Genomic DNA, 24,356 nt, shown 5'->3' on the forward strand with positions numbered 1-24,356 from the left:
TGAATTTTTGTCAATGCTTGGTGAAGAAGAAAATGTCAAAATCAACTTTAGTTTGGACCACTTTACTTTTAAGTTACTTTTGCTTTTGTTCCCTATCTTTCAGTTGTACTGTCCAGACATGTCAGAGAGCCACCCAGCCACCAGATATGCCTTGTAGTCCAAATTTCCTCTTTTAGTAACTGTCTACTTTTCATATGCCTCTGAGACACCTTGTCCCCTATTTCCACGAACACCACCACATGCCTGTTATTTTCACACCCACTAGTCAGTAGAGTACCACCTTCATTTCTTGCCTAGGTAAAATCTCAACCCAAGCGTGGTAGTGAAAGTGCCTGTTTTCCTTTCCACTCTTTCGGGTGTTTTGTGGTTTATCGTATGTAATTTTGGAGTGTATCCAACTGATCAGGAAGAGATTCCCGACCCAGCTGAGTCGTTGGTACGATAACCGGGACCTGGCTTCAAACAAGTTTCCTCAACCCACTTCTACTGGCTAGTATAATGGAGGTAAGGGTCGAATCCCACGAGGATGGACACGTTTTGATAACTGTGGTGACTTTCCTGGGTGTTTTGGTTAGCTACCACGCTTGGGTTGAGATTTTACCTAGACAGGAAATAAAGGTGGTACTCTACTGACTAGTAGGCGGGAAAATAACAGACATGTGGGAGTGTTCGTGAAAATAGGGGACAAGGTGTATCAGAGACATATGGAAAGTGGAAAGTTACTAAAAGAGGAAAATTAGACTACAAGGTATATCTGTTGGCTGGGGCTCTTTGACAGGTCTGGATAGTACATCTGAAAAGTAGGGAACAAAAGCAAAAGTAACTTAAAAGTAAAGTGGTCCAAACTAAAGTTGATTTTGACATTTTCTTCCTCACCAAGTATTGACAAAAATCATATGAACACAGACACCATAACTAAAACTTCAGATTCATAAATTCAAACTCAAGATCCATCGATTAAAATGCTTAAACTTAAATTAAACGGTAAAACTATAACTTTACTTCTACTGACTGACATGCAAGGTGGTAATCACGGCGCAGAAAAGAAACTCATGCACAAAAACTTGACTAAACATAGCTACAACTTTTGAATCAACAACTCCCGAAAAGAAAACACTTAGAAATTGAAAGCAATAACTAAATCTAACTTTCCTAGGCAGAATGAAGCAAACTCGAACCAAAGTGACATGCGAAATAGAAACTTCATAACGTAAATGTTGGAAAATAAAAAAGTACTTCAAAAGAGCAACATCGATGAGTGTTTGCAAGTAACTAACGATGAAAACAAGTGAACTTTAAACTAAGAAAGCGATTAAGATTGTTTGTGCCACTCCGGGCGATGATACTACTACACTGCTACGATAACTGGCTGGAACGGCGGACTGATGACTTCTCCGGCAAACTCTTGGACGTCAAGTGACCATGGCTGTGGCGAGGAACGAGAGGTAGGATAATGCTGAAGGACTGATCTTCTAGAGAGAATTCTACTAAGTGTGTTGAGAACGGAGAACTTCGAACCGAACTCTAAGGAACCAACTCTAAAGGGGCGTTGATCGAACTTTTCTTTCTCTCCAAGTGGCTTCTTTTATAGGGAGGCTTGCCCTTGCTTTTAGGGTAGACTTCTCCCGCGTTTTGACCTTTTTGCCCTTGTCAATGATCATCCCAGCTATCCTCCTTCTCCATCTCGAGCCTTTTCTCTGGCATGCATCCTGGTCAGTATCGCACCCTTCTGGCGCCCTTTTCACTTGCGTCACCTGAATCGTCTCCTACTGACTTGGATCATTTAATCCTGCACACTTGAGCAACTGTTTTGCAGATAATACATGCATTTCACGACATATGGACCAGTAACCAAGGCTTAGAATACGACTTATCAAACTGCTCACACTTACCACATGCTTTTCCTCAAGCGTGAAGACAAACAAAAAGAAATAAGTCGAATTCGAGCCTGGTTACTCCCCCTGACCGACTCTACCTAGCTAGACTCAAGACTCTGACGCAAAAGAAAGAAAACAAACGAAGACACAAACACATAACACATATAGTTAACTTAAACACATAGAACAGGCTATATTTTCAACCACCCTTCCCCTCGAGTTTGAGTTCAATCCGGCTGTAAGCAGCCTCGAACTTCTGCCGCCCCCCTTTTCTTCTCCAGTCAGTATATCTGCTTGTCAGGATCACCCAATCCTAGGCCAAACACTCGGTTCACTCAGTCACTCATTCCTCACAGGGGATGTTATGAATGTTTTCTCTCAACGCTAAACCACAGATGTTTCGGACTCAGATCTCACATGCAGCTCCTGAAGGTCTTTAAGGCTTGTAATGGGGCTAGTGGTTTGTAGTGTTTGGGGTAGTTGTCCCTAAGGCTCTAGGGTTCAAAAACTAACTACTTATTTGATGAGGGAGAACTGTGTGCATTCGGGCTTCTGGCTAGGGCTTCTTCTTCGGCTGGACAATTTCTGACATTGGCTTCCAACTGGTCAGTAGCTTCCTTGTGGCTTTGCCACCCTTATTCCTTCTTCCTTCTTCCTCCTTTCTTTTTTTTGGTCAACTATCTGCGACCATTTTCTTCAATTTTCCTTTCTGTGGCTTTGCCACCCTTATTCCTTCTTCTATTTTCTTTTTTGGATCTGGAAATTTCAGATCGATTTTCTCCTACTTTCTTTGTTTTTCTTTTCTTCAGCTGGTTCCTTTTGTATGTCCTCCTGGGCAGTTGCTTCCTTGCCTCATGCCGTGCACGCACACAGTTCCAATGGCTGATGGGTTATTTCGGGGTATAGGTTAGGCTAGAAAATGGGGTTCTAAGGGTAGATTTTTCTTTCCTGTTTTATCTCTCTTCTTTTTTTTTCTTTTTTTTTTTATTTCTTTCAAGGGGGGTTCCTACTGCCTTCAGGGTTTGCTATACGTGGTCACCTTGCCCTAGACATCATGTGGTAGCCTCTCTTCTTTTTTTTTCAGTATTTAGTGGAAAGTAGTTCCACTTTGGGGTTTCTAACTCACCTTTTAAGAGGGCTTTCGTGTCTAACCTAAGGAATGGGTTTTTCCTTCATACTTGCATCATCTATACTGACTAGGGGTTACTGGAGGGGGTGGTTTCTGTTTTTCGGCATGCCTTATCTCCCTCAATTCCCCTCACCGTCAGTTCGAGGCAGTTGAGTTTTAAGCCCATTCATAAAACATAACACATAATTCCTAGACCTAAACAAATCCTAAAAAAAAACTAACATGCACTGACTCAAATAACACATATATACATGTCATACTGGCCATTTGCTCCCCCCTCTCACTTCACAAGTGTCTGCCCCAGATACGGGCTGTGAAGTGAAAATTGGGAATGGCTAGTATGACAGACACACACTTATAACAAACACATATTATATCTAAAAACTTCCCAAACTTAGACTATGCAATAGTCTAAGTGGGAGAGTTTCAGATATATACCTAGATTTATAAACAAAGCAGAGCAAAATATTTACAAACATGAAATATAAACATATAAACTCCTCACACTTAGACTACGCAGTAGGCTAAGTGTGAGGTAACATGCCCACGACAAAACACAAAGAAAAACATAATAAACATACATGCACCAAAGGAGCAAACCCTTTACCCCTCACACTTAGACTATTAAATAGTCTAAGAGTTATGAATGGGGTTTACTCACAATTAAAACACATAATTCTAACTATTTAATAAAAGTATGAAAACACAAACAAAAGAAAAACTTAAATACTAAAAAGAAAACTAACTGGTCAGTTGGGGGTGGTTCGGTCAGATGTTCCTCCTGCTCCTTCTTGGGGCAGGGTTCTGGGGCAGAGCTGCACCAATCGCAGCATGGAATTGTTGAAGTGGGTGGATCTGGATTTTGTGGAGGCGAACTGGCCAGCATTGGGGTGGGTTAGCTCCTCCCAGGCTTCCTGGGGCTCAAATTCTATATGTCGCCTCGGTACCCCCCTCTCACGGCTTCTCCAGTCCTGACCTATAGCCTCCTCTAGGCTACACATACCCAATCGCACAGTCCACTCTATCAGACTCACCGACAGTTCTCCACCGAATATCCTAAAGGAAATTGACACCTCGTCTAGGTCCGTAGTGAGTTGGAACCTAAACTTGGTGAAGAACTCCTTTGCTAATCTCACAGATATCTCTGGGTCCCTATTCTCTAACAGCCATTCAAAACCCAATGCTTCCATACTGGCCAGGAAGGAATCACGAACAGACAACTCATCCAAAGAGGGTATATGGAGTACCTTTCCGCATTTGACTTGCTTGCTACTGTCATCCTTGTCGTCAAATGCATCTTGAAGCTTTTTGGTGTCGTAGTGCTTCATGTCCTCCAAAAGCTTATCAGTGAGCGTTACCCTCCACCGCCGGTACACGATCCTCTCTACCGGAGGATGGACTAGTTCAAGGTGGTTGTCGGGGAGCTGTTGCTCATGATAGTCTTCTCCTTCCAGAGAGATATCACTCTCTGAGTCAGAATCCTCGCTGGAAGTGTAGTCGGTGTGGCTTGATCTCTCTTTCTCTTCCGCCTCTCTGATCACTATGCTTGCATTGGCAGTGCGCTGTTTCTTCATGACTTGTTTCTTCTTGACAGGGGCTTTCCCCTTCCTCTTCCTTTCTTGAATGTACTTGGTTTCTTCGATATCCATTGCCTCTGTGTCTCCGTTGGCTTGTGTTGAAACGTCCTCCTGGGTGGTAGGCTTGGTCACCACGCGGGTACTAGTATCACTTCTTGCTGCCTCCTCCCGACCTACTGACTCTGATGCAAGGTCCAGACCCTCAGCCACCTTGTCCGTATTCTCATTCTGGTCAGTCGGCGTTCTTGATACTGTCCCTGTTGCCATTTGGGTGTCCTCCTGGCTAGCATTCGAGGGCTCCTCCCCAGGTTTTGTAGGAGTAGTCCTCTCGTCATCACTCGAAACCTCCACTGCATCTGCTGCTGTGTTTGCTCCTTCCTTGTTGGACGTCCACTTCCCTAAGCATTGCTGTGACACTCTTTGGGGTTTCTTCCTTTCTGCCTTGGGGTCGATTTTCAACACTAGCCTCCTCTTTACTGGTTTCGGTTTAGTTACCACTGAGGCTTCCTCTTGATGTGTTTCTGGCTCTTGCCTCTCCTCCTCAAGTTGTTCGGCTGTCTTCTCCTCTACTGATTGGTGGACTACCCCTTCCGACCTTTCTGTTTCCTTTGTTACTTCCCCCTTCCCTACTGCCTGGGATGCGAGGTCCAGTACCTCAGCCACCCCTTCAGGGTTTATCACGATCCTATCCCCCTTGCCCAAAACCGCTTGGAATTCATCTTCCGTCATTAACCCTTGCTTCTTGTCCATTGCGTTCAGATCTATCCCCTCCCTCTCTGCTTCATCGATTTTGGCCTCAGTGGCCATTATCTCCTCTGCTTCACCTTTCTCGCTCTCGCTTGCTCTCCCTCCACTCTCCTTGTCTTCTGTTTCTCCCCAGTTGGGATCTTGATAGGCGGAAAGAGGGCTGACGTCCAGCGGCTCTGTTTGTTGGTTTATGGGAGAAGGGTGGGAGGGTTCTGATTGTGCGGCAATTGTTGGGGAAATATTTTTCAGATGTTGGAATTGAGGTTTTTGGGGTGGTGGTGGGTGGGTTTTCTGTGGTTGCAGTTGGGGTAGGGTTTGATGTTGCCGACATTCCTCCGGTTAGGCTAAATCCGGCTAGGGTTGTGGTCCAGTGTCTGTTGGGGTCTTGTTGCCATAGAAACGCCGCCAGTGCGTCTAAAGGAACCATCGCCGGAATTTGTATCGTCGGCGGTGGTTGTGATCGTTGTGGGCTTGGCGGCCGCGACTCGGCTGCTGGCTGGAGTTCTGACGAGGCTTCGCCGGTGGTAGATGCCGGGTTGTTGGTTGCCTTTCTCTTTGCCATGACTGTACCGGTGGTGGTTTGCAGTGGTTTCTGTAGTGGGTGGTGGTTTTCGGAGTGGGGTGGTGGTTGTGGGTGAGAGAATGCAGGTAAGGGTTTGTAAAGTGAAGGGGAGTAGGCGGTGGGGTGTTTTATAATTGGGTGGGTAGTTGAGGGTTTTGACCGGTTGTAGGCGGTCGCTCGGTTGAGACGCTTCGTGTGGAAGGCGGTTGCGAGTGCTGGCAGCTGATTGGACGTTGCTTGTCACATCCTTGCTTCACGCGCCTCCCAGCCTCTGCACTCGCCTGCAAAGCTGCAACACCCCAAAATTCAAACTTTACTCATCTCCCTTTTCTTAATTAGCTATAAATAGAAATAAAGCAAATAAATGGCTCTTTAATATAATTCAGAGTTTCACCCAAGTGGTATTCTCGTGGTCAGTACGAACTCCGAATTAATATTTAAGATCCAAAAAAATCTTTTTGTTGTTTTTCTTTCTTGACTTAAATTAAATTACCAAATATTTACAATATTTACATTATTACTAAGGGTATTTGAAGTTTTACTCGGTCAGTAAGTACAATACATATGACGTTGACCAGGTGGAACTTCAATTCCCTTTCCTACTGGTCATTTAGACGCTCTTAAAGTGTAGTGGAATTTCTTCCACTACACACACCTTTTCATTTTCCCTATACATTTTCAATTTATGTCCATTAACGACAAAAGGTTCAGAGTTAGGGATACTCCCTGAAATCTCGACCGCTCCATTAGCACGTAGTGCAGTGATAATGTAAGGTCCTGCCTATTTGGACTTGAGCTTCCCAGGCATTAGCTTCAATCTTGACTGGAAGAGTAGTACTTTCTGACCAACTTGGAGATCCTTGGTTCTCAAATTTTTGTCGTGCCACATCTTTGTTTTCTCTTTATACCACATGGCTGATTCGAACGACTCCAATCTGAGTTCTTCCAGCTTTTGTAGTTGTAGCTTCCTTTCTTCTTCAAAGGCCTTAGCATCCACATTAACATGTTGTACTGCCCAGTATGCTCGGTGTTCAATTCCCACTGGCAAGTGACACATCTTCCCAAAGATGATGCGATAGGGGGACATCTCTATAGGAGTTTTGTAGGCTGTCCGATATGCCCACCGAGCATCTTCCAACCTCATGCTCCAATCTTTTCTGGAGGGGTTGACTGTCTTCTCTAAAATGCTCTTTATTTCCCTGTTTGAGATCTCTGCTTGCCCGTTGGCTTGAGGGTGGTAAGGACTGGATAGGCGGTGATGAACTCCGTACTTCTTCATCAATGCTTCGACCGTTCGGTTGCAGAAGTGAGTCCCTTGATCAGAGATGATTGCCCTCGGTATCCCAAATCGACTGAATATACGACTCTTGAGGAACTTGGTGACTTCCTTAGTTTCACAAGTGCTTGTGGCCTTGGCTTCTATCCATTTTGATACGTAGTCAACTGCCACCAGGATGTAGGAGTTCCCACAAATATGGGTCGTCCCAGAAATAATACTTTGCTTCGCTCTTGATCTTCATCCTATGAGCCTTTGTCACGTTTGGCACCATTGGCAGTTCTCCTGTTACTAAGTAGTTTGCCAAGTCCGCATACCAGGGTTCCTGCCCTACCTTCTCCTTGCCCTTGGTTGTTGCGTCCTGACCAGTAAGTCTCATCACTTCTTCCCAATCGATCTTTCTTGCGGAGAAAATCACTTCACATAAATGCTCTTCCGGGAATCGATCCCTTACATCTTTACTGTTCCCTTCTTGTATTATTCTGCTCAAGTGGTCCGCTACCTTGTTCTCAACTCCCTTTTTGTCTTCTACCTCCCAGTCGAATTCTTGTAAAAGTAGCACCCATCTGATCAGTCGGGGCTTTGACTCCTTCTTCGCAATGAGATACTTGATCGCCGCATGATCAGTATAGACGATGACTCTGGATCCCAGTAGGTACTGCCTGAACTTCTCGAATGAATAGACAACCGCCAACATCTCCTTCTCGGTGGTGTCATAATTCCTTTGGGCTTGATTCAAGGTTTTTGATGCATAGAATATCACGTACCCATTCCCATCGATCTTCTAACCCAATACGGCCCCCACTGCATAGTCACTAGCATCGCACATCACCTCGAAGGGGTGATCCCAGTCAGGAGCCTGAATGATCGGTGCAGAAATCAATTTTTCCTCCTGGGCAGTAGCTTCCTTGCCTCATGCCGTGCACGCACACAGTTCCAATGGATGATGGGTTATTTCAGGGTATAGGTTAGGCTAGAAAATGGGGTTCTAAGGGTAGGTTTTTCTTTCCTGTTTTATCTCTCTTCTTTTTTTTTCTTTATTTTTTTTTTTATTTCTTTCAAGGGGAGTTCCTACTGCCTTCAGGGTTTGCTATACGCGGTCACCTTGCCTTAGACATCATGTGGTAGGCTCACTTTTTTTTTTTCCAGTATTTAGTGGAAAGTAGTTCCACTTTGAGGTTTCTAACTCACCTTTTAAGAGGGCTTTCGTGTCTAACCTAAGGAATGGGTTTTTCCTTCATACTTGCATCATCTATACTGACTAGGGGTTACTGGAGGGGGTGGTTTCTGTTTTTCGGCATGCCTTATCTCCCTCAATTTCCCTCACCGTCAGTTCGAGGCAGTTGAGTTTTAAGCCCATTCATAAAACATAACACATAATTCCTAGACCTAAACAAACCCTAAAAAAAACTAACATGCACTGACTCAAATAACACATATATACATGTCATACTGGCCATTGTTCCCCCCTCTCACTTCACAAGTGTCTGCCCCAGATACGGGCTGTGAAGTGAAAATTGGGAATGGCTAGTATGACAGACACACACTTATAACAAACACATATTATATCTAAAAACTTCTTGCATAGTCTAAGTGGGAGAGTTTCAGATATATACCTAGATTTATAAACAAAGCAGAGCAAAATATTTACAAACATGAAATATAAACATATAAACTCCTCACACTTAGACTACGCAGTAGGCTAAGTGTGAGGTAACATGCCCACGACAAAACACAAAGAAAAGCATAATAAACATACATGCACCAAAGGAGCAAACCCTTTACTTCTCACACTTAGACTATTAAATAGGCTAAGTGTTATGAATGGGGTTTACTCACAATTAAAACACATAATTCAAACTATTTACTAAAAGTACAAAAACACAAAAAAAAGAAAAACTTAAATATTAAAAAGAAAACTAACTGGTCAGTTGGGGGTCGTTCGGTCAGATGTTTCTCCTGCTCCTTCTTGGGGCAGGGTTCTGTGCAGGTGGGTCCGTTGGTTCTTCTTCAGTAGGTCCGGGTTGGTTGTCATCATCCTCCTGTTGTCCATCGCCGTCTTCTTCCTCAGGTCCGGTGGGTTCTTCTTCCTGTCCTCCATGTGCGCTCGTTTCAGCTCCACTGCTTGCTTTCCCTCTTGCCAACTCCCTTAGGACGCTCTCCATTAGGGCTGTCAGTTTCGCCATCTCTACCCGCGATTGTCTATTCTCCTCAGCCAGCTCAGTCACTGCCCGCTCCAGATTTTCTTGCCTCAGCCTCTGCGCTTGGTCGATCTGGGCAACTTGCACCTCCTGGCCTTGTTATGCCCTTCCTCCACGGGCTTCTCCCATTGGGTAGAACTGTGGTACACCTTCTCTGTAGTATACCAAGTTAGTGCGAACGAAGAAGGGTATATCAAATAGGCCAGGAGCGTCGACCATGTACATTGGAGACAGGTCCTCTGCCTCTGTTATGATGATGTTGTTGCGCACGAAGGCTCCTAGTATGTGGCAGAGCGACAAGTTTCTGGCTGGGTAGGTGGCTATCAGGTGGCATTGGTAGGCTGTCCAAAACCCTAGGTGCAGTTTCCTTCCATGCTTAGCACACCATACCAAGTACAATTCGGTCATGGACGTTCTTGCAGCGGAGTTACTCTGCCCCAGTAGGTTATAGCCTAAGTAGAGCTGCACCAATCGCAGCATGGAATTGTTGAAGTGGGTGGATCTGGATTTTGTGGAGGCGAACTGGCCAGCATTGGGGTGGGTTAGCTCCTCCCAGGCTTCCTGGGGCTCAAATTCTATATGTCGCCTCGGTACCCCCCTCTCACGGCTTCTCCAGTCCTGACCTATAGCCTCCTCTAGGCTACACATACCCAATCGCACAGTCCACTCTATCAGACTCATCGACAGTTCTCCACCGAATATCCTAAAGGAAATTGACACCTCGTCTAGGTCCGTAGCGAGTTGGAACCTAAACGTGGTGAAGAACTCCTTTGCTAATCTCACAGATATCTCTGGGTCCCTACTCTCTACCAGCCATTCAAAACCCAATGCTTCCATACTGGCCAGGAAGGAATCACGAACAGACAATTCATCCAAAGAGGGTATATGGAGTACATTTCCGCATTTGACTTGCTTGCTACTGTCATCCTTGTCGTCAAATGCATCTTGAAGCTTTTTGGTGTCGTAGTGCTTCATGTCGTCCAAAAGCTTATCAGTGAGCGTAACCCTCCACCGCCGGTACACAATCCTCTCTACCGGAGGATGGACTAGTTCAAGGTGGTTGTCGGGGAGCTGTTGCTCATGATAGTCTTCTCCTTCCAGAGAGATATCACTCTCTGAGTCAGAATCCTCGCTGGAAGTGTAGTCGATGTGGCTTGATCTATCTTTCTCTTCCGGCTCTCTAATCACTATGCTTGCATTGGCAGTGCGCTGTTTCTTCATGACTTGTTTCTTCTTGACAGGGGCTTTCCCCTTCCTCTTCCTTTCTTGAATGTACGTGGTTTCTTCGATATCCATTGCCTCTGTGTCTCCGTCGGCTTGTGTTGAAACATCCTCCTGGGTGGTAGGCTTGGTCACCACGCGGGTACTAGTATCACTTCTTGTTGCCTCCTCCCGACCTACTGACTCTGATGCAAGGTCCAGACCCTCAGCCACCTTATCAGTATTCTCATTCTGGTCAGTCGCGTTGTTGATACTGTCCCTGTTGCCATTAGGGTGTCCTCCTGGCTAGCATTCGAGGGCTCCTCCCCAGGTTTTGTAGGAGTAGTCCTCTCGTCATCACTCGAAACCTCCACTGCATCTGCTGCTGTGTTTACTCCTTCCTTGTTGGACGTCCACTTCCCTAAGCATCGCTGTGACACTCTTTGGGGTTTCTGCCTTTCTGCCTTGGGGTCGATTTTCAACACTAGCCTCCTCTTTACTGGTTTCAGTTTAGTTACCACTGAGGCTTCCTCTTGATGTGTTTCTGGCTCTTGCTTCTCCTCCTCAAGTTGTTCGGCTGTTTTCTCCTCTACTGATTGGTGGACTACCCCTTCCGACCTTTCTGTTTCCTTTGTTACTTCCCCCTTCCCTACTGCCTGGGATGCGAGGTCCAGTACCTCAGCCACCCCTTCAGGGTTTATCACGATCCTATCCCCCTTGCCCAAAACCGCTTGGAATTCATCTTCCGTCATTAACCCTTGCTTCTTGTCCATTGCGTTCAGATCTATCCCCTCCCTCTCTGCTTCATCGATTTTGGCCTCAGTGGCCATTAACTCCTCTGCTTCACCTTTCTCGCTCTCGCTTGCTCTCCCTCCACTCTCATTGTCTTCTGTTTCTCCCCAGTTGGGATCTTGATAGGCGGAAAGAGGGCTGACGTCCAGCGGCTCTGTTTGTTGGTTTATGGGAGAAGGGTGGGAGGGTTCTGATTGTGCGGCAATTGTTGGGGAAATATTTTTCGGACGTTGGAATTGAGGTTTTTGGGGTGGTGGTGGGTGGGTTTTCTGTGGTTGCAGTTGGGGTAGGGTTTGATGTCGCCGGCATTCCTCCGGTTAGGCTAAATCCGGCTAGGGTTGTGGTCCAGTCTCTGTTGGGGTCTTGTTGCCTTAGAAACGCCGCCAGTGCGTCTAAAGGAACCATCGCCGGAATTTGTATCGTCGGCGGTGGTTGTGATCGTTGTGGGCTTGGCGGCCGCGACTCGGCTGCTGGCTGGAGTTCTGACGAGGCTTCGCCGGTGGTAGATGCCGGGTTGTTGGTTGCCTTTCTCTTTGCCATGACTGTACCGGTGGTGTTTTGCGGTGGTTTCTGTAGTGGGTGGTGGTTTTCGGAGTGGGGTGGTGGTTGTGGGTGAGAGAATGCAGGTAAGGGTTTGTAAAGTGAAGGGGAGTAGGCGGTGGGGTGTTTTATAGATGGGTGGGTAGTTGAGGGTTTTGACCGGTTGTAGGTGGTCGCTCGGTTGAGACGCTTCGTGTGGAAGGCGGTTGCAAGTGCTGGCAGCTGATTGGACGTTGCTTGTCACGTCCTTGCTTCACGCGCCTCCCAGCCTCTGCACTCGCCTGCAAAGCTGCAACACCTCAAAATTCAAACTTTACTCATCTCCCTTTTCTTAATTAGCTATAAATAGAAATAAAGCAAATAAATGGCTCTTTAATATAATTCATAGATTCACCCAAGTGGTATTCTCGTGGTCAGTACGAACTCCGAATTAATATTTAAGATCCGAAAAAATCTTTTTGTTGTTTTTCTTTCTTGACTTAAATTAAATTACCAAATATTTACAATATTTACATTATTACTAAGGGTATTTGAAGTTTTACTCGGTCAGTAAGTACAATACATATGACGTTGACCAGGTGGAACTTCAATTCCCTTTCCTACTGGTCATTTAGACGCTCTTAAAGTGTAGTGGAATTTCTTCCACTACACACACCTTTTCATTTTCCCTATACATTTTCAATATATGTCCACTAACGACAAAAGGTTCAGAGTTAGGGATACTCCCTGAAATCTCGACCGCTCCATTAGCACGTAGTGCAGTGATAATGTAAGGTCCTGTCTATTTCGACTTGAGCTTCCCAGGCATTAGCTTCAATCTTGACTGGAAGAGTAGTACGTTCTGACCAACTTGGAGATCCTTGGTTCTCAGATTTTTGTCGTGCCACATCTTTGTTTTCTCTTTGTACCACATGGCTGAGTCGAACGACTCCAATCTGAGTTTTTCCAGCTCTTGTAGTTGTAGCTTAATTTCCTTTTCAAAGGCCTTAGCATCCACATTAACATGTTGTACTGCCCAGTATGCTCGGTGTTCAATTCCCACTGGCAAGTGACACATCTTCCCAAAGATGATGCGATAGGGGGACATCTCTATAGGAGTTTTGTAGGCTGTCCGATATGCCCACAGAGCATCTTCCAACCTCGTGCTCCAATCTTTTCTGGAGGGGTTGACTGTCTTCTCTAAAATGCTCTTTATTTCCCTGTTTGAGATCTCTGCTTGCCCGTTGGCTTGAGGGTGGTAAGGACTGGATAGGCGGTGATGAACTCCGTACTTCTTCATCAATGCTTCGACCGTTCGGTTGCAGAAGTGAGTCCCTTGATCGGAGATGATTACCCTCGGTATCCCAAATCGACTGAATATATGACTCTTAAGGAACTTGGTGACTTCCTTAGATTCACAAGTGCTTGTGGCCTTGGCTTCTATCCATTTTGATACGTAGTCAACTGCCACCAGGATGTAGGAGTTCCCATAAGATGAGGGAAAAGGACCCATGAAGTCCATACCCCAGATGTCGAACACCTCACAAACTATTACTGGAACTTGCTGCATTTCATCCCTCGCGGAGATCCCACCGGTCAGTTGGCAACGGTCACAGCCTTTGCAGAACTCGTATGCATCTCTATTCAGGTTTGGCCAGTAGAATCCGCTATCTTACACCTTTCTGGCAGTCTTCCTAGGCCTGAAATGTCCTCCACATGTGAAGGAGTGGCAGTGCGTCAGTACATCCCATTGCCTCCAGTCAGGAACACATCTTCTAATGACCTGGTCTGCTCCTGCCTTCCACAAATATGGGTCGTCCCAGAAATAATACTTTGCTTCGCTCTTGATCTTCATCCTATGAGCCTTTGTCACGTTTGGCACCATTGGCAGTTCTCCTGTTACTAAGTAGTTTGCCAAGTCCGCATACCAGGGTTCCTGCCCTACCTTCTCCTTGCCCTTGGTTGTTGCGTCCTGACCAGTAAGTCTCATCACTTCTTCCCAATCGATCTTTCTTGCGGAGAAAATCACTTCACATAAATGCTCTTCCGGGAATCGATCCCTTACATCTTCACTGTTCCCTTCTTGTATTATTCTACTCAAGTGGTCCGCTACCTTGTTCTCAACTCCCTTTTTGTCTTCTACCTCCCAGTCGAATTCTTGTAAAAGTAGCACCCATCTGATCAGTCGGGGCTTTGACTCCTTCTTCGCAATGAGATACTTGATCGCCGCATGATCAGTATAGACGATGACTCTGGATCCCAGTAGGTACTGCCTGAACTTCTCGAATGAATAGACAATCGCCAACATCTCCTTCTCGGTGGTGTCATAATTCCGTTGGGCTTGATTCAAGGTTTTTGATGCATAGAATATCACATACCTTTTCCCATCGATCTTCTGACCCAATACGGCCCACACTGCATAGTCATTAGCATCGCACATCACCTCGAAGGGGTGATCCTAGTCAGGAGCCTGAATGATCGGTGCAGAAATCAATTTTTCCTTGAGGAGGTTGAAAGCAGCCTTGCAATGCTCATCGAAGACGAACTCCACCTCGTTCTGGAGAAGCCTGGTAAGAGGTTGGGCAATCTTGGCGAAATCATTGATAAATCTTCGATAAAATCCAGCATGGCCAAGGAAACCTCTTATTCCTTTTTGATCAGTAGGGAATGGTAGTTTGGATATGACATCCACTTTAGCTTGATCCACCTGGATCCCCTTTTCTGACACCACCTGTGCTAAAACAATTCCTTCTGTAACCATAAAGTGGCATTTCTCAAAATTTAAGACCAGACTCTTTGCTTGACACCTTTCTAGCACCACATCCAAATGTTGCAAGCACGAGTCGAAAGAGTTTCCATAGACAGTGAAATCATCCATAAAGATCTCTATACAATCTTCAATCAAATCCGAGAATATGCTCATCATGCATCGTTGGAAAGTACCGGGGGCATTGCATAGACCAAATGGCATACGCCTATACGCATAGGTTCCAAACGGGCAAGTGAACGTGGTCTTATCCTGGTCCTCCGGGTCCACATAGATTTGAAAGTAACCACTGTACCCATCCAAAAAGCAGAAGTACTTCCTCCCAGCCAGTCGCTCCAGCATTTGATCGATGAATGGCAGGGGAAAATGGTCCTTCCTGGTTGCATTGTTCAACTTCCGGTAATCTATGCACATTCTCCACCCGGTAACTAGTCTGGTGGGCACTAGCTCATTTCTCTCATTCTTAATCACCTGGATCCCTGACTTCTTGGGGACCATATGGATTGGGCTAACCCATTCACTGTCTGGCACCGAGTATATAATGCCCAATGAGAGCAACTTCAAAATTTCCTTCAGTATCTCTTCTCGCATGTTTGGGTTCACCTTTCTTTGAGAATATCTATGCGCCTTGGCTCCATCCTCTAGCCTAATGTGGTGCATGCAGACGTCCGGGCTTATACCTACCAGGTCCGTAAGGCTCCATCCAATAGCCTTCTTGTGTTTGCCCAGCACAGTGAGTAGTCTTGACTCTTGCTCTTCAGTCAGCCCGCTGTTGATGATTACAGGGAATGAGTCTTCCTCCCCTAGGTAAGCATACTTAAGGTTCGCTGGCAACTTTTTCAACTCCATTTGCAGGGGTAGTGTTTCTGTAGGTAGAGGGTTCTTCTTTGAATCCTCCTCTTGTTCTTGTTCAGCATCTGATTTTTCCTCCATACTGGCCGGTACCACGGCCCCTACGGATCCTGCTAGTTCTGACTTTGGACAGAATTCTGTAATTGCTTCTTCGATCACTTCGTCAGTTAACCCCCGGCTACTGATCAGATCAAACCATGCAGCTGCTTCCACATCAACCTGGGCATACACATCCAAGGCTTGGTGATTTTCCTGCAATAATTCGGTCTCAAGAAATTTTTGGACTATGGGGTCAATTACATCAACATAACATAGATTTTCAGAATCTATTGGTTTTTTCATGGCTTCATTGATGTCAAAGACAAATTTCTCACCATTAAAGTCAATGCATATTGTCCCCTCGGCCATATCCACAATTGTTTTAGCCGTTCTTAAAAATGGTCTTCCTAACAATATCCCGCTAGACTCCCTAGCTTCTGGTTCACTCATTTTAATGACATAAAAATCAGCGGGATAAGTAAAGTTCTGTATCCTGACCAATACATTTTCTAACACGCCCTCAGGATTGATACATGACCTATCAGCCAGTTGGATCCCTAGCATTCGACAATTTTACCCCTTTTAACCAATTATAAATGGATAACGGCATAACATTGATAGATGCTCCTAGATCACACATTGCATGCTCGATTTTCACATCTCCAATTGTTATGGGTAGAGTAAACATACCTGGGTCGACTCTCTTGGGTGATAGCTTCTCCTGTACAATGGCTGACGCTATTCCCTCCACCATGATCTTTCCATCCTCCTGGGCCATCCTGACTATGAACTCCTTTATAAACTTCCCCAGAGGGGGCAGTCTCACGGCTTGGAGGAATGGTATGGTGACATCCAGCTTCCCAAAGATCGACATAAAATCCACCGGGTTTTCTTTCTTCCTCTTCGTCACTAACCGATATGGAAATGATTTTTCTCCCTTAGCCTCTCCAGTCAGTTCTTGTGGAATTCCCTTTGGCTCCTCCTAGGCTTGAGGTTCCGATGTAGGCATCACTCCTCCCGGCTGCTCATTTCCAGGTTGTGTTTCTCCCTCCTTTCCTTCCACGGTAGGCTCCTTGTTTAGAAAAAACGGATCCTCCATCTGAGGCAGAGGCCTCTTGAGCTCTTCCGCTGAGATGGTGTCACTCAGCACCCTTTCTCTATTAGATTCCCCAACAGGGTTCTTGAGCTGAGGTCCATCATAGGTTGTTCCGGACCGCAGTGTAATCTTGCTCACATTTGCCTTTTCCGGTACATGGACTGTAGATGGGAGTTTTCCTGAGTTCCCTTTCATTTCGCCCACCGAGTTAGCGAGCTAGGCCAACTGCCTGTTCATCATATCCATGTTTGCGTTATGCTCCTTCTGGGCACTTTGCATTCCTTGCATTGTTTCATTACTAGACTGCAAGTCATTTTTAATGCTTTGCTGCGAGGCAAGCATCTCCCCCATCATGTCCTCCATAGACCTCCTCGACCTGTTCGGCTGATGGAATTGGTTTGAGCTCTGGTGCTGATTATACTGAGGTGGTGGGTTTGATTGGTAGCCTGAGAAATTTTGTTGGTTTTGGTTCGGTGGGTACTGGTTATACTGGGCAGGAGGGTTATACTGGTCGTGGTTGTGCTGGTACTGACTTTGGTTTTGGTGGTGGGTGTTATGTTGAGGCCCTTTGCTTCCCCTGATGTGGATCCATGTATTTTATGATCCATTTCCCAAGGATTACCCATTTAATGATGCCTGATCTAACTATTTTTGTGAGAATGATTTTCAATTTATTAACACAAGACACAAGATAATAAAGATCCAACCAACAAAAATTGAATCTAAACAAGAATGGATGGAAGATTAGGAATGGAAAGCATGTGTATAAAGATGAGATAAGAGAGCTACAACCATAGGACCTTAATCAAAAAGATGGAGACAACCCTAGGCACCTTTCATTAGCTCTATCACCCCTTGGCTCCACTACTCAATGGATACACTCCATTGATGCATATCTCTACTTGAATCAATCAAAGATGGAAACAAGCAACCTTCAAGGAAGGAATTGGATACAATTCTCAAAGAGGAAACTCTCTAGGGTAGAAACTTTAATTTGGCAAAAACCTAAAGAAAAGAAATGACATCAAGAGGTATTTATACCACCCGGTCGGGCGTTTTTGACATGCCAAAATGCCCAGCCCGGGCGTTTTCCCTGTCCCCGAGCGATTTTCACAAGCGAAACGCCCGGTCGGGCGTTTTTCCCGAATCTCCCGGCCTTCTCTGTGCGACTTCCGTAAAACCGCCATAACTCCTTCATTCGGACTCCGATTGGGATGTGCAAGATACCTACGCGAAGCTGTTTCCAAGACGAAGACAATGGTGGTAGTTTCATAGCTTTCGAATGTCATCTCAATAGGACGATTTCCAGTTGAATCCAACTGTAGTTGAAATCCTTAACGCACGGCTTCCATGATCGTATCATCCTCCCCTTCTTGGAAAGGATTTGTCCTCAAATCCGAGCCGTCTCTATTCATTGCCTCATCGGGAATCCCTCTAGCTTTGTTGGACCATTGGCTTGTCTTCTCTTTCATCCTTGGGCCCCAATCAACCCATGGCTCACGCCGAAATGAAGACCCTTGACGTCTAGCACTCGTGGTCATATCATCCTCCCCTCCTTGGAAAGGATTTGTCCTCAAATCCGGATTTCGTACACCAAAGACGTTGTGTGGGCCTCCAAAATCATGTTCCCTCAAGCTCAAGGCCAAGTGACAATAAACATGAGAGCACAAATTAATGATTCCTTTCTTGTCCAAATCCCTCCCATAAGAAATTAAGACAAAATCATCAAGATACCCTTCATAACAAAACTCAAACAACTTCACAATATAGGTATAAGATATATGTGCAAATAAACATAGGCATTCCTTCACAATGTAGTCCCAAATAAAGCCATTAGATATAAAGTTCTTCACAAATAGACCATAAAACATCCCAACTCCATTGAATGGTTTGATGGACATGCAATAAAAGCAATCAACATGCCAAAACACAAATGCCCCAAGCACCTTGTTTCTATTTGGTTCGATCATCCTCGTACAAATGATGCCCAAATCCTTGAACATCTTCACAAAAGATTTGGCATTCTCAACAAGACTAGGCATATACTCCCTCCATCCCGCGTTACTTGCACTAGTTTCCTTTTTGGGCGTCCCAAGTTATTTGCACTCTTTCCTTTTTTAACAAAAGACAAAACATCTAATCACTCTTTTTTTATTCTATCATTTACTTTACTCTCTCTTATTTTTCCTACTTTTTTCATCTCTCCTATTTATTTAATATAATTTCTTAACCTCTGTGCCCAAAAGTAAACGTGCGACTAAGCCGGGACGGAGGGAGTACAAGAAAGGGTCCTCATAGTGTGTATATTCAAAGGTAACCGAATAAGGTCTATTCACAAGATTCCTATTCTCAAGGTTAAACAACAAAAGACCATAAGGAACCATTGATACATCATTCTTGCTCAAATGAGAGCTACTCCACAAATTGACAAGCCCATATTTAACACATAGAGTAGGTTCATCACAACACACATCAAGTTTGCAAGAAGGATTATCATTTAACAAACAAAGTTCATCAATATGGATTTCATCCCATTGCCCCATCAATTTCAAGAGATTATCAAACATAAGGGAGCAATGTGTCCATAAACCTTCATGCACGACATGGAGACAAGACACAACACCATGCATATGATACTTGTAAAAAACTACATCAAGTATCATGAGAAATGTTTCCAAATTAGCCCCACACAATTGCTCTAGCAATTTTAAAACAATACCACAAACATGAGAACGATGCAATTTTATGCCATTAGTCACAACATCATCCTCAAGAGACATATGAGTGGAAAAATCCTTCACAAAACGGCCATAGAATACTCCAATCCCATTGAAGGGTTTAACCACTTTGCAATGAAGACATAGCAACCACCAAGTTCTAAAGCCATTATCCATGTTACTCTTCTTGGTCTTAGTATCCTCATCCACATACACATGAAGCTCAAAATTACCAACAAATGAAAGTTTAGGCATCTTAGCATGCAAGGAAGTCACTCCAACATTCAAGGTAGAAGCCACAAGAGAAATGTCATGTCTCTCAATGCTTGATTTTACCAAGAAAGGATCAATATATGGTGCAAAGGTAGATTTAGCATTCAAAGTTTCAAGCTCATGAGACCACTTTTTACACAAGACATCAATAACAAATTTATCAACACAAAGGGGCTTCTCTAATGTAATCTCATTCAATGAAACATCACAAGGAGATAAGGATAGTGCACTTGAACCTTGGGCAAGGAGTTCATCCACTTGTCTTCGTTCCTCTTGTTCCTTCTCCGGGTGAGTAGTTTCCAAGCCATGTACAACATGATGCCTCACTTCCATGCCTTCAATTAAATTTCCTACAAATTCATGAACACAAAAAGACATAGAAGAAGTGTTAGTGGGTAAGGGTTTAGTTTCCTCACCAAGGGCAAGAGGCAAAGGATCATTTGGTGCCCACCCAAGGTTGACCTTAGAATCTAACAAGCACCCCTTACTCACTTGTGCTTGTGGTTTTTCTCTCATTTGATATTTTTCTTTTCTCTCACCCCCACCACTCTCTCTTGACTTTTGCACCTCACACTCTTGTCTTTTATCACGCTCTCTTGGCTTTTTAGACTCACATTCACTCTCAAGCCTTTTCTCTCTCTCTCATTCTTTTTTTCTACTAATTTGGATTAAACTCTTCGAAGAGGAGACATTTCCATATACATCAAGAGACTTATGTGATAAATGGAAAGAAGGGGGTGTAACCAAATTACTTGATGAGTTACCTCTTTGGTTTGTGTCAACACCACCATGTGGGTAGGTAGGCCTCAATCGAGCTCTATACGAGACTTCTTCTTTAATTGTCCTCTCAAACCCCTTAGAGCATCGATAACGCGCCTGGGCCGGGCCGCAAATCGCGAGTCTCGGCCCGAGAACAGCGTTGGAGGGGAGAGCGGCACGGCTCGGGACGGTCCCGAGGACGCAGTTGCGTCCCTGGGCCGTTCCCGGGGTCCGGCCCGGCTCGACTTTACACGGCGTGGGACGTGCCGCAATACGGCCTGGCCGGCGTTGGAGGTGAGCTATTTCCGTCCCGGGCCCCAATTTCAGGAGGAAGAAGAGGGAGGAAGAGGAGGAAGAGGGCAATGGAGCCTCTCAATTTCTGATTTTTTTTGCATTTGGAATAGAAAGAAGAGGGATAGGGCGGGGAAGAAGAAGGGGGCGACGAGCCTCAATTTTTGATTTTCTTTGCATTTTTTTTTTTTTGCATTTTGAAGAAGAAGAGGGGCGAGAGGAAGATGAATAATAGCACCCTGTCTGTTGGCACCTTTCGCAACACTGACAAAACTCGAAGGCATCTCAAAGGGTAATTCCAGTCTAGCGCCCTGATTATTGGTGCTGACACGAGTTTGTCCTTAAGCAATTGAAAAGCCTGCTTGCATCCTTCGTCAAAGACGAAATCCACATCGTTATGCAACAGATGGGTGAGCGGTTGCGCGATTTTCACGAAATCTCTAATAAACCTCCTATAAAATCCCGCGTGACCCAGGAAGCCTCTAAATTCTTTTTGGTTTGTGGGGTAAGGTAACTTCGATATCACATCCACCTTTGCCTTGTCCACTTGTATCCCTCTTTCAGAAACCACGTGACCTTGGACAATACCTTCAGACACCATGAAGTGGCATTTTTCGAAATTCAGGACCAGGTGCTTCTCCTGGCATCTTCTCAATACTAAGTCAAGGCTGACCAAACAAGTGTCGAATGAATTCTCATATACGGTAAAGTCATCCATGAATATCTCAATGCATACCTCAAGCAAATCCGAAAAGATACTCATCATACACCGCTGGAACGTTCCTGGTGCGTTACACAACCCAAACGACATTCTTCGGTATGCATACGTACCGAAATGGCACGTGAATGTGGTCTTCCCCTGATCCTCTAGGTCTACGTAAATCTGGAAATAACCGCTGTATCCATCAAGGAAACAAAAATACTGTTTGCCAGCCAACCTTTCTAACATCTGTTCAATGAAGGGTAGAGGGAAGTGATCCTTATTCGTGGATTCATTCAGCTTCCTATAGTCGATGCACATCCTCCATCCATTCACAAGCCTAGTGGGCACCAATTGGTTCTTTTCATTCTTGACAACCTGTATTCCTGACTTTTTGGGCACCATATGGACTGGACTGACCCACTCACTGTCCGGAATGGAGTAGATGATCCCTAGAGAGAGCAATTTCAACACCTCCTTTAGAACTTCCTCTCGCATGTTCGGATTCAGTTTCTGTTGTGCGTCTTGGTGAGCTTTCACACCCTCTTCTAAATGGATGTGGTGCATACAAAGATCAGGGCTGATTCCTACTAAATCAGAGAGGGTCCACCCTATTGCTTCCTTGTTCCGCCTGATTACTTCCAACAATTCCTTCTCCTGCTCCTTGGTCAAGTTACTGTTGACTATCACTGGGAATGTCTCGTTTTCTTCCAAGTAAGCATATTTGAGGCCTGGTGGGAGTGTCTTCAGTTCCTTCTTTGTGTCATTCATCTCCTGGGGCAAGGGATTTTTTTTTGCAATATCGGGTAATGTCTCCTTCCCAGACCCAGGAGAATTCTCCAGGCTAGCCACATGGGCTGATCCCATTGATCTAGCTGACTCGGGATTTTTGCAAAACTCCATGATGGCTTCTGTTAGCTCCTCATCTGTCAATTCCATTGTGTTCATTGCTGCACACCACCCTACAACTTCTCGGTCGATTACATGGCTCAACTCCGAGTTGTCAATTTGTTCATGTATCAATTCCGTCTCAAGATATTCTTGGACCAGGGGGTTAATAACATCTATAGCATACAAATTCTCAACATCTAATGGCCTTTTCATTCCCTCATCTATGCTAAATGTATATATTTCCCCATTATAATCCAGGCAAATCGTTCCATCAAAGACATCGATAATGGTCTTAGCGGTACGTAAGAACAGTCTCCCTAAGAGCACGCCAGCAGACTCAGAATGGATCAGCTGCTCGAGGTAAAGATCTCTCTAAATCTCCCTTCTGGATGTCATCCTGAATATGAACTTCTCTGGGTCTAGAGTTGTCCTTGTGAAACACTTGGCTCTCCTTCCCCTTACTTACCTGTGCTGGTGTGTCTTCATCGATCTCCAGCGTCGGTCCTTCATAACCCTGCCCGGATCTCAAGGTGATCTGACTAATGTTTGCTCGTTCAGGTGGCTTGACTGTAGCGGGAAGTTTTCCTTCATTTCCCCGCATCTCATTCAAAGAAACCGCAATTTGAGACAGCTGCTTTGCCATCCTGTCCATGGCTGCTTTGTGGTCCAACTACGCGTCTTGCAGCTTGTGCTCCACGTCATTGTTTGAATGCAGGTTATTCTGCATGAACTGCTGCGAATTCACTAGGTCGTGGACCATGTCATCCAGACTCCTTTGTGGTTTGAAGTTGGATTGACTCGGATTCGACCCTTGACCCTGGTTCTGCCCTTGGTTCTGTCGATAATTCCCTTGGTGGTTATTGTACTGGTTGCTAGATCCTTGATTCCCTTGGTGGTTAGGTTGGAAATTCTGGTAATTTCCTTGGTTATTCCTCTGGTGTGGTGGCACATAGGAGCTCCCTGGATTGTTCTGATATCTGTTTCCCCAATTAGTATGATCCTGAGTCCTGTATCTCAATTGCTGCTGCCCCTCCTGATTCCCTCCTGACCAATTGGACTGCCTCTTTGGAGGGTGTGAATAATTTGTGATCTGTAGTGGAGGCGGTTGGCTTGGATCGTTGTCAGTCCATCTAAAATTAGGGTGAGTTCTCCATGAGCGTCCCTTTGCTTCCCTGATTCCAACTTCCATCCGGATTCCAGCTCGCCATCGAATTCGCCTGGACTTGGTACTCTCCTTCACAGTATTGACCGTAATAAGGTTGAAGTTGCCTTTCCTCTAGACCCGGGGATTTCTCACTTTCTTGTGGGCCATGAGGGTTGCACTTCTCAATTGCATTTAAAAGTGCTTTCTCCAACTTATCTATGATAGGCCTCCACTTTCTTATCGTCTTGCTCTGTCACTGCATTGGCCGATCCCCTTCTCATAATGCTCCGAGGGTTATCATAGGCCTTCTTCGCCTCGATCAATCTCCCCATGGATTCTCTGGCTTCACTTGCTTTATTCTTAGTAAAATTTCCCCCGCTCGAGGAATTCATCAAATCTTTTGATTCAGGGTTCGCTCCTTCGTAAAACAGATAGTAAATCTCTGCCACGATCATCCTGTGGTTCGGACAAGCATCCAACAATCCCTTGAACCGGGACCAGTAAGAACTCAGAGACTCATCATACTCTTGCTTGCACTCCTGGATTTCCTTCTTCAGAGCGTTCATCTTGTTTGATTGGAAAAAATAATCCAGAAATTCTAACTTGAAATCCCTCCAGGTTCGGATCGAGTCCGGAGGTAACCTTAACAGCCATGTGTTGGCTTCTCCCTTCAAAGCAAACGGAATTGCTCTCAAGCGATAATCCTCCTCAGTCGTATCGTTAGGCCTTTTTTGAATACCACACAGTTTTCCGAATTCGTTCAAGAACTCATACGGTCATTCGTTTCTTCGTCCAGAGAACGTCGGTAAGATCCCTAGAACGTTGGTCTTAATGTCGATGGATCTCTGCCTCTGGTTGGTAATAATGGCTTGGGCTGGCTCACCGTCTAGATGCGCAGTCAGCGAGCCAATCTCTGGATCTGGATCTGCCACGTTCGCCATATCCAT

General features: G+C 45.1%; 1 protein-coding gene across 1 annotated transcript; it reads right to left on the reverse strand.

The window, feature by feature from the left end:
- Positions 1–736: 736 nt before the first annotated feature.
- Positions 737–24,356, reverse strand: LOC148923187 (uncharacterized). The gene is made up of 4 exons (XM_089061421.1): positions 24,231–24,356; positions 18,893–20,263; positions 18,227–18,658; positions 737–793 (listed from the first exon to the last, which is right to left on the reverse strand). Exons 1-4 carry the CDS (start codon positions 24,354–24,356, stop codon positions 737–739), a joined length of 1,986 nt encoding a protein of 661 aa, XP_088917547.1.

The sequence above is a fragment of the Salvia hispanica genome, chromosome 6 (assembly GCF_029641045.1).
Source record: "Salvia hispanica isolate PSC_SH4W2 chromosome 6, Shi_PSC_v1, whole genome shotgun sequence".
NCBI lineage: Eukaryota > Viridiplantae > Streptophyta > Magnoliopsida > Lamiales > Lamiaceae > Salvia > Salvia hispanica.